This window comes from Ursus maritimus, unplaced genomic scaffold (genome assembly GCF_017311325.1).
Source record: "Ursus maritimus isolate PB19 unplaced genomic scaffold, ASM1731132v1 scaffold_3, whole genome shotgun sequence".
In the NCBI taxonomy this organism is placed as follows: Eukaryota; Metazoa; Chordata; class Mammalia; order Carnivora; family Ursidae; genus Ursus; species Ursus maritimus.
In genome coordinates, this window is record NW_024425563.1 from 45899260 (window position 1) to 45910219 (window position 10960).

The 10960-nt window shown below is 43.0% G+C and overlaps 1 protein-coding gene across 2 annotated transcripts in view; it reads right to left on the reverse strand.

Moving 5' to 3' along the window:
* Positions 1-10703, reverse strand: part of CHN2 (chimerin 2) — a 282816-nt gene extending 272113 nt beyond the window's left edge. For both annotated transcript variants that reach the window (XM_040644135.1, XM_040644133.1), the window contains exon 1: positions 10499-10703. In XM_040644135.1, coding sequence (XP_040500069.1) covers positions 10499-10547 — 49 coding nt within the window. In that variant the 5' untranslated portion in view covers positions 10548-10703. The remainder of the gene's footprint in view (positions 1-10498) is intronic.
* Positions 10704-10960: the final 257 nt, after the last annotated feature.

The following is a 10960-nucleotide window of genomic DNA, read 5'->3' on the forward strand; positions in this document are numbered from 1 at the left end:
TTATTTATTTATTTATTTAAGAGAGAGTGAGTGAGCATGAGCAGGGGGAAGGGCAGAGGGAAAGGGAGAGAGAGAATGTTAAGCAGTCTCCATGCTCAGTGCTGAGCCTGATGTAGGGCTCGATCTCACGACCCTGAGATCATGACCTGAGCCAAATCAAGAGCCAGCCACTGAACTGACTGAGCCACCCAGGTGCCCTGCCACATTAAATATTTTTAAATAAATGGGTGAAATTGATTTTTACAATATCTTTTCTTTAACCTAATATCCGAAAGATGTTATCATCTCAATGTATAATCCATATAACGGGGGTATTCACGAGATATTTTATATTCTTGTTGTTTTGTACTAAGTCTTCAAACTCTGGTGGGGACTTCACACTTGCCCTGCATCTGCAGTCACACCAGCCACATTTCAAGAGCTAAACAGCCCACGTGGCTACCAGATAAGGCAGGGCTCAGTCTTGAGACTCTTATAGGTCAGACTCTTAGAAGCCAGTGTTGCAGAATACACATTCTAGTATTTGCTGCAGAGGATTTACCCCTCAAACCGTACTCCCTGCTTCCTGTTTCCTTGTTGTCCCAAACATTGATCTCTTGGTGTATTCCTTAGAAGCAAAATTATTTAAGAAAAAGCACTTTAGGGGCAGCTGGGTAGCTCGGTTGGTTGAGTAGCTGGCTCTTGATTTCGGCTCAGGCCATGATCTCAGGGTCATGAGATTGAGCCCCGTGATGAGCTCCAAGCTCAGTAGGGAGCCTGCTTGAGGATACTCTCTCCTTTTCCCTGCTGTGCCTCCCCCTGCTCACGTGTGCTCTCTCTCTCTCTCTCTCAAATAAATGAATAAATCATTAAAAAGAAAAGAAAAAGCACTTTATTTTGTTTGTGTGCAATTATGTCAAATAAATAAGGAATGCTAGGTTTTGTTTCCTTAAAGAACAGGGTGCTCAGCCAGTCCCGAAGGTACAGAGGACAAGAGGAAATCTAGTATAGGGTACAGGGTCTCCGATGAGAAAAGAATTATAGATGGTGATCACCCACCCAAGTGATTCTGTGATTCACACTGCGCTAAATGTATAATCTGATGCCGCGGGCCTCTGACTATTATGTCTGAATCTAGCGGCCTCAATATCCACCTCTTTCTTGACAATTGTTTGACCCTTTAAAGATACCATCTACCTTTCCATTTCCTTATTGCACTTGAAGATGGTAACAGAAGTTCAAGGAGGAGGGCAGCTTCCTTTTCTTAGGAACTGTCATGTTCCTGCATCTTATTTGCATGCATTTTCTTCCAATTAAATGTGCTGAAGATTCCCAAAGCTAACTTTATTTTCTAAAAACCAATGCGTTTGCTTTGTCCCATATGTGGGCCTTTTGCAGTAGTAAAATACTTCTAGGCGAATGGTTTGCTGATGGCCAAGTTGGTAGAAAATCTCCTTTAAATAGCACAGCTTGGATATGCCACTAGCAACCTCACTACACATATTCACAATTTTCTTATTTTCTTTATGATGTTTTGGAAGAGATACAATTATAAGATCCAAACTACTTCTAGACATAGGCATTTTTTTTCCTCTCTGAGGGTGAAATTATAACTCACTGTGGGATTTTTTTTTAAAAGAAATGGGAGTTGTCATTAGGGAAAATATAGACCATTTTTTAAAAAGCTTGAATCTAATTTCAAGACTAGAAGAGTTTATAAACATTTTAATTACTCTCCCCCAAATCATCATCTAGCTGTCATTCCATAGTTCCCCCAAAGTTATGAAAAAAATTACTTTTTTAGAAAAAGCCAATTTGCAAAATTAGTGAAATATAACCTAAGTAGCACGACAAATACAGGAATGGGAGAACATTCTATCAAAATTTCTATCCATAGCTTATTAATTTTACATTAGTAATGTTCCTGTCTTAGAACTTTACCTTCCCTGTTTACCAGTGCTGCCCAGTAAAATCTTCCACAGGATGATGGAAATGGTCTATTTCTGCATGGTCTAATATGGTAGCCAGCAACCACATGTGCTATTGAGCACTTGAAATGTGCCTCATGCAACTGAGGAACTGAATTTATTTAAATTTAAATTTAAATTTAAATTTAAATTTAAACAGCTACATGTGGCTAGTGGTTACCATATTGGATAGCACAGCTATATATAGTTAGGGCAGACACTAGGTCACTTAAGACTTTGTGCCTCTATTGGCACAACAACAGCCTTGAGATCTAAGGCTCATGTAAAATACAAAGCACTTTATGACTTCTTTTTTGAAAATATTAAATAATTAAATAGAACAGCTTCCATGAAGCCAGACAGGAAAAAAAAAAAATCAAACCAGCTGTAAGAAATTCTCTAAGGATAATGCTACTCCTTAGGATGAGCCAGGAAAGGGGACGGACAATGAATGTTCTGGAAACATGGGTCCTAGATGTCAGTTTCAGCTCTAGTTCCACCACCAACTGGCTGAACAGCCCTGGGCAGTTCCTGGAGCTCCTCCGACACTGATTCTCTTACTTATGTAATTCTAGAATCTGCTAGAACAACCTGCAAGCCCCCTCCTCACTTGAAACCTATAATGAAATATAAAGTCAAACCAGCTCATGAGGAAAAAACTATTCTCAGGTAGGAAGTGTTGAGCATGGTTTACCTGAACACCGTCTGTAATTTCAGTTCCTACACTTTTCACTTCAGATATAAGCTAACTAATATATATTTTTCCCTCTGATGATTCAGAATCTGGGAGTTTCATGAGGTGGTCCCAAGACTCGATAAGCTCACACGAAATGAAATGCTTTTAAGACTCCAGTGAAGACAGTCAACTGGATGCAAAGTAGTACTATTCTTTTTTTCCTCCCCCTTGGTCTTTTTTCTTTCATTTGGAAAATTTTCAAACCTTGGAAAAGTTGCAAGAATAGTACGATGAACACCTGTATACCCTTCACCTCGTGAGACTGTTCTTAAGTACAGACATCCCTAAGTCCAACCCCCTAGGTGATTTCTCTACAGAGCATTCACTTGGTAACACCTCCCACTCCTACTGCTGTGAGAATAAGCTTCGGTCGGGTTGGTTGTGGGTCTGGATAACTACCAAGGGCAACAAACAAAGCACAACCAGTTGTATTACTGTGTTTTCTCTGTTAACAATGAGCATGCATTTCGGCCTTAAACTTTAATGTCAGACACTTCTAAAACAGAGATAGAATCAAAAACCAACCCTCTATGTTTCAAGAGGAAAAAACCTGATCTTTGAAATTAAGGAGACATTGCTCCAACCCTAGCCCCTCAAATCCAAGCTCTGTGCTCTCTCTGGAACTGATGTCTTTGTTTGCAAAAGGGGATGCGTGGTCTACCTCAGAGAAATACCCCAAGGATTACATGTAAACAGAGTGAGACGCGGCAACCATTCAGTATTGTTGGTTGCTTTTCCAGTTTACTAAGCATTTTCCAAACAGTATACTTCAGGAATGACAACCCTGTGGGATAAATTCATCAGATATCACTATTTCTGGTTCAAAGACAAGAGAGGGGCGCCTGGGTGGCTCCGATGGTTAAGCATCTGCCTTCTGCTCCGGTCATGATCTCAGGTCCCAGGATCTAGCCCCACTCAACAGGGAGCCTGCTTCTCCCTCTCCCTCTGCCGCTCCCCCTGCTTGGGCTCTGTCACACTCCCTCTGTCAAATAAATAAATAAAATCTTAAAAAAAAAATAAAAAAGACAAGAGAACAGAGGCTCAAAGATGTTCAGGGCAGGAGAGGAGGAAGGGGGAGGAGTCAGCATCTACTGAGTGGATAGGATAGCCAGGTCTATGGGAGACAATGCTTCCATCACCCCTGTTAATGCTCACATCAATTCTGGGAAACAGGCTGTCATATCTGCAGTTTGCAGTAAGGTTTTAAAGCTCAGAAAGGCTAATTTCACCAAAGGTCACACCGTTAGCTAGTTGTAGGGCTTAGTTAAGTAAGGATCCGGTTTAAGTGCCTACATTAATGGTTTAGGAACTTTCGTTAAGGGTTCAAGAGTCCTGGTTAATGGTTTAAGGGTCATAGTTAGGGCTTAAAGCCTCTTTAAGAACCTCAGTTAAGGGTTTAGGTGCCCTGATCAATGCCTTGGTTAAAGGTTTCAGTCTCTAGATCTTCTGACTCTGAGGTTAGGGCACTTCCTGCAACGTCTAATGAAGACACATTTCAGAACGTGAGATTTCTTGCCAGCTCAAGGAAGCAGACTGTCCAGATCTAGTAGGTTCTGCCAGACAAGTGCCATCTAGCCTTCCTTGTTGAAAAAGTGTTCTCCCAGCAGGCCCACCAAGGCAAGGGGTGATTGGCAGCCTGCACAATGTGTGGACAATGTCTCAACTCCAGGAATCCTATCAATGTAACCTCTGACCTGAGGTGATCACATTTTAAATAAGGCTATTCCCTGAACACATTTATTAGACAATGTCTGTGGGAACTTAGGCATTGGATGATTTGAAATAACTCTTGATACGGCTGAGGTTGGGTGACTTGGACAGCCAAGCTACTGAAGCAAGGCAAGGCTGTAATTAGACCATGCTGTAAAGACTATTCAAAGGTTGGCCCCCGCAAAGGTGTTCGATTAATAATAAATGAGGGGAAAAGCAGGCTATTCGCACAAGCAGCTGGTGGCTGACTCTCCCTGGGTACAGAGCCACAAAGTTTCATCGCCACTTGGCAATGCACACGTGCCAGGTCTTCAGCCTCAGATCCCAGTGAACAGACACATGGGTCCCGTTGCAGAGCAGACTGCCTATGGGACCAGCACATTCCTAACTGGATTTCCCTCTAGCCATGGAGATTTTAAATAAACCTCTGCTTTTGTTAGTACCTTTGACACACATGAGTGTGTTCTGTCACACCAACCGGCCTGCACCAGAGGTACACGCATCCATCCTGATCCCCTGACCGGAATCCATGTGAGCAACAGAACACCAGCTTCCATTCCCACTGAGCACATGGAAAGAGAAGCAGGAAGGTACTTAGAGGATTTGGAAACTAAGAGTCAAGTAAGGCCAAATGCAGGGTTGATGAAAAAAATCTAAATAGAAATCTGACCAACATAATAACAGGTGAGAAAAGTAAAAAAAAAGAGAGGAAGGTAGGAAGGTAGGAAGGAAGGAAGGAAGGAAGGAAGGAAGCAATTCATTTTGAAAATTAAATTGACACACATCAGGAGTCATGAAATGTGAATACATTCATAAAAAATAAATGATTGGTGGGTGATAGATGGATGCTATTAATCATAGGTCTATCACTAGGTCCCTTTCTCTTTCTCTGCTTCTAACTATCTTGGCAAGAATCTTGATCTTCTGGCAGAAAACTCTTTTCCAAAACATACCAATGTGACCCTGCTCATGTATAGGTTTTCCAAACCCAATGTCCGGTTATTTTCACCATTGTGCAAAAACAGGAGACCCCGCAGAGCAGCAGACGGCCCTCAGCAGGACTGACACCCGGGCCAAGCCCCAGGTTGCAGCTCACAGAACATGCTGTCCAGTTAAGTCCCACATGGACTGGCCTCAGAAAATACCTGGTGTTTCTGTACCCCAAAAGTTGAACAAATGGCAGGGGCTTTGAAAACACTTGGGAGGGGGGATCTGGCATTTTAGCAAGAGTACACATATCAGTGGACCCTTGTCAAACACAGCAAACATGCAGTCATGCTTAAGAAAATTCTGTCCTCTCAGATTCTCTATCACGGGGTTCGTCTGGGTTCCCACAAAGGAGCAGTGAAAAATCTAATAAGTTAAAGTGAGGTGTGGAAAGGTCACGAGAAAAAAAGAAAAGAACAATACGCCTCCTCTGAGTGAATGATTTCTCTCAGGGCGTTTAGTTTTGGCTTTGTGATTTTTTAATTTGCAATTTTTTTTTGAAATCACAATTTTTTTGGTGATTTAAAATAACAAAAGTAATCAAACCATCCTGACCCTCTAGGTAACTATGAAATAAAATTACCAGCAGTTATCACTAAAACAAAAGTAAAGACATTTCTCTTACACAAAATTGAATATTTCTGAATAATTCAGAGGTCCAAAAGAAGACTTCTCACTGGGAATGTCTGTTTCAACAAAGATACTCTGTTTCGTAGTACTTGATCTATGGAGTTTCTAATTACACATATATGTCTTGGCAGCATTACTATAGTTCGGTTTTACCTTCCACATCCAGGGATATGAAAGGTTTGTATATGTCACTGTTTCTGACCCTCCAATAATGAGTAATGAAAATTCCTATTTATCATTTCTAGGATTAAGCCAGTGTGACAGCAGAAAATAGCATTATTTATTTGGCCCACATTACTATTGTATAAAATCTGGAGAAACAGATCCCTCAATCCATTTAGGAATGTTCTTTCCCTAATTAAGGTTTCAGTGACTGTACACATAAATACTGATTTTTACCTTTTTCCATTTGCATTTTAATTTAAAAAGTCTATGTTGATTTCATTTCTATAATATTACAGTGTGTTTATGTTCTCAAAATCTTAACAACTTCTTATCCTGGAGGTCCTTTTAATATTTAATTTTTACCTTGTTCAGTTACTGGAAAACATCTCATAGCTTTATTTATTACTTTACTTGAGTTGATTTCTTTTCTTTTTCTTTTTCTTTTTTTTACTCTGTGAAATTACCCATTTGGCAATCACATCACTAAAATGCAAAAAGTTCTTCTTTCAATTATAAAAGCCAATATAACCCATGATTATTAAGAAAACTATTTTGCAAATCAACCATTGTTTATTTCAGAATATAATCAAGTACCACAGGCTAGAGTAAAAGCGTAAGGATAGAGATTTTTTTTTCCACTTAAAATAATAAAGGTAATCAAACCTTCCTGCCAATCTAGGTGATTGTGAAATTTAATTACTAGCAGTTATCATTAAAACAAAGGCAAAGCAATTTCTTCTACACATAATTGAATATTCCAGAAGAAATTTCTGAACAGTTCTTGGAAAATGTATTTAAAAATTAATTTTAACCTGATTATTTCATTTGTTATGTCTCAGTTGGTAATGCAGAATAAACGGTACACCTGGGTATTGCGGTTCAACAATAGCAAGTGAGAACATATTCTCAGGAAAATCAGAGAACTTTGAGCTTAATACTGAGTGAATTATTAGATCTTTACTCTCCGTGCAAACCCAACCAAACCTAAATCTTCCACATCTATTCCTTCAAGAGAGGTTGAACCCATATTACTCGAGTTCACCCCTCCATATGCTATTCACTACAGAATCAACTGCTCCTTTTTTACTGCTCAACTGCCCAAGTATGTGCTAAGGCTTCCAGAGCTGTTCCATCAAACCCACTGCTACCTGAACAGAAAGAAAACCTCCTACCTACGTCAGTAGCAACAGGAGGTGACCTAGCAGCTCTCTGCCCGATGCTGCTAATGGGTCTAGAAGCATAACTGTCCAGAGAAGAGATACCCCCTACAAAATGGATCAACCGCTCTAAGGAAGGAAGTTGAAAATTAGGCCACAGACGTGCCCATCTCCAAGCCTTTGCCTAAGCTCTTTCCTCTTCCTGAAATGCCTTTCCCCCCTCGGCTCTCTGGGAAAAAATTCCACTCATCCTTTAAGCCCAAACTCATAGGTCACTTCCACTGACCCCTGCCTACTGAGGGAATCTCTCCCTTCCTTGTACTCTCCTCCACGTAATTCATTTAATCCAACTGGAATATAGGTGACTATCTGTCATCCATCTCTGCTGCTGGATGGTGAGGGAAAGGATCCTAATTCATCATTCTATTCCAAACTCTTGGGACAATGCCCGAAACCTATAATACACTTAATGACTGCTTATTTAATGGACCTCAGACCTCAAGATCAAATTTAACATGCAATGTAAGAGGCAAATTTTATGTGTGTTGGACTTATTTCTGCACCTAAAGTCTGAGCCATGAAATGCCTTCTATTCCATTCCTCAAAGGAGCAAAATTTATTCATACCAAACACTAAGTGCCACACCCTGGGCTAACTGCTCTACACACCTCATCCCGTTTAATCCTACAAGTAAGCCCCATTATTAACATCAGCCTTATCTACAGATGAGGAAATTGAGGCTTGGAGAAGTTGAGTAACTCACTCCAAATGACCCAACTGCTCAATGGGGCAGCCAGAACTCAAGAACAATGATCCCAGAACTTCAGAACTAGAAGGAATCCTAAAATAAACTTCTTCACTCAGCCTCCTTGAAACTGAGGCTTATAACTTACTTCCTGGCACATAGTAGGTCCTATGTGAAAATGGTGATTAATAGATTGGTGGAGTGCCCTGTTTTCTCAGACTCTGGCCTTTGCCTGAGAGAACGCAGCTGCCACCACAGACAGGCTCTATTCTTTAGTGCCCAACACCTCTCACAGGTGTGAATTGCTTGTGTCATCTGAATTATTCATGATCCACACTACGGGTGAGTGTGCTTAAAAAGAGAACTACAGCTTCTTGTATTTTTCAAGACAAAGCGTCTGATTAATTGGTATATTAAGCAATATAAGCTCATGGGCCAGTTTGATCTACATTAAATAATATATCCATGCCCACTTTTTGAATTTCAGTGTTCATGTAATTTCCCAGCTCCCATTAGGATTTAAAATACTGGTAACTAAAGCAGGAAGGAGACCCATCACAAGCATCTCCATCCTATCTGCAAAGCAATTACCATCGTCTAAAGCTCATACTGTGTGACTTCAAACCCACGTATTTTTCTGAAGCCTGAATTCAATTTTTCCATCAGGTTTCTTAAGCTACACCAAGATCTGAACGCTCAAATGCCACAGCATCTGTAATTTATGCCATCAGTAAATCATGTGATAAGACTGCCTTCTTGTCTTTTCTCCATTCTTCTTTCCCATTGCCACCTCTCCCCCACCAGTCCCTTTTCTAGTGGGCAGTTTTCTGAGAGGGCTAACCATATGCTAATCGTAAGCCAACATCGCTGTATTTTAAATTCAATGTTAGTCAACCAAAATGAATTGAAAAGCAGCAGCAGTGGTTTGGGGGTACTAAAAATACGCTGTAGCATTTGCTGAGTTCTCAGAATTAAAACCACAGGCAGTCAACTTGTTGCTGCGCTTAATAAGATATGACTGTTCTGCCCCATTGGCTGCTACTACCAGCAACTTGAACTCCATCATATGCCTAACAACACTGTGCTTCTGATTAGTTGGCAGTGATCAAGAAAGGAGGTGCCGTTTCCCTGGAACTAAACCTGCCAACAAAGATAACAGATGGTTTTCAAGGGATCACCTTGTGCCACATCACAATCGCACCTTAGTCAAACTCGCCTTGTATTTATGATTAAATTAGTTACACATCTATAGATATGGCTAATTTATGACAGGCTTGCTGTCCAATAGTCCCAACCAGGTGATTCTTCCTCTGAGTTTAAGGCCCGGGTAATTGTAATTAAAAAACACACAATAGGAATTAATACAATATTACCATATTGAGTATTTTCCTTAGGATTTCAAGACCCTCTTGACCCCCTGAAGGCTGTATACTACACTAAATGTCTTATCAGCTATGCCTTTAGGGTTTGTCATTAAAGTTTTCAGTGACCAGAGAGGTAGAAGAATTCTACCTAATGCATCATTCTGATTAGAAACCTGTCATACTCAGAAACTAGAGGGTCTGTTTCTATTGATTCCTATTCCTTCAGATTCATTAGCAGTTTTTTCTCTTCGATAAGACCTGCTGATCAACCAAAAAAAAAAAAAAAAATCTAAAAGAAGCCCTCCCTTTGCTCGGCCACACTTGAAAACAAAATGTATGCCTGGAAAGTGAAATTACAGAGAGTATTATAAGAAAATGTCCAAGAGGCCACACAGGAAAATCACACACACACACACACACACACACACACACACACACACACACTCATAAACCGGCAGATTGTCAGAGGTTGGGCTCGACCTTCCTTCCTCTAACTTGCTTCAATCAGGACCAGAAACACAGAATCCCTTCATTACTTCTATCTCAAACCATGCCCCAAGCTTGTGTCTCCACGGAGCTAATTTCTGAAACAAACAAAGAAAATGAAGTCTGTGAGGAGCGAGGGTTTTCTCCCCTCTTCCTTGGATTTGGGCATCCAGCCTGGCGGGCGCCGCACCGCCAGCCAGTCCCGGGAGCCCAGCGCCACCCTAACCTTCCGCGCCCCGCTAGCCCAGGTTCCAGCTGCGCCAGAAAGTGCGAGGCTGCCCTGCTCCTTTCGCTTCTCGCCTGCTGCTCCCCAAGTCTCCAGAACACTCGCGTTCGCACACTAAGGGCGCCACCGCTCTCCCACCTCTGCGCTGTCAGATGTCAGGCGCGGAGGTGCTGTGGGCGCCCCGGGTGCTGGCAAACCAAACAAGTGGCACACCGGGCGCCCGCCCTCCCTCCGAGAGAGGGGGCAGGACAGCCACAGGTAGGCTCTACCCACGCCGGGGTGCGAGGCGAGGGCAGGGGGCGAGAGACCCAGCGCGGCAGCCTGCGTCCGACGGGCTGAAACTCACCGGAGGACACCGAGGAGCCGGACAGGCTGGAGTTGCTGGACGCTGCCATCTCCGCGCGCCCCGCGCGTCGCTGCTGGCTCAGCCCCGGTGCGGACGCCGCCGCCGCTGCCCTCGCGCGACCGCTCGCAGCGTTCGCGGCCCCCAGCCCATGGCAAAGTCCTGGGGACGCGCAGAAAGCACCAGCCTCCGGACTCTGCCTGCACTTCCTGCTCCGCCAGATGACGCGCTGCTGCCGCCGCTATTTATTTGTGGTTTCCGTCCCTCTCAGCGCCTTTGCACGCTCCTCTCCGGGTGTCGGGGGGTAGGTGGGAGCCGAGGGAGGCCGAGGGGTGGCCGGAACGGGACTAATCGTGCCTCTAGTCGAGCCCCAGCCGAGGTCCGCGCTCCCCCGCGCGCGACTGGGACCACCGCGCCCGGGCGGCCCGGAGGCGCCCCGCCAGCTCCAGCACCCTCCCCTGGGCT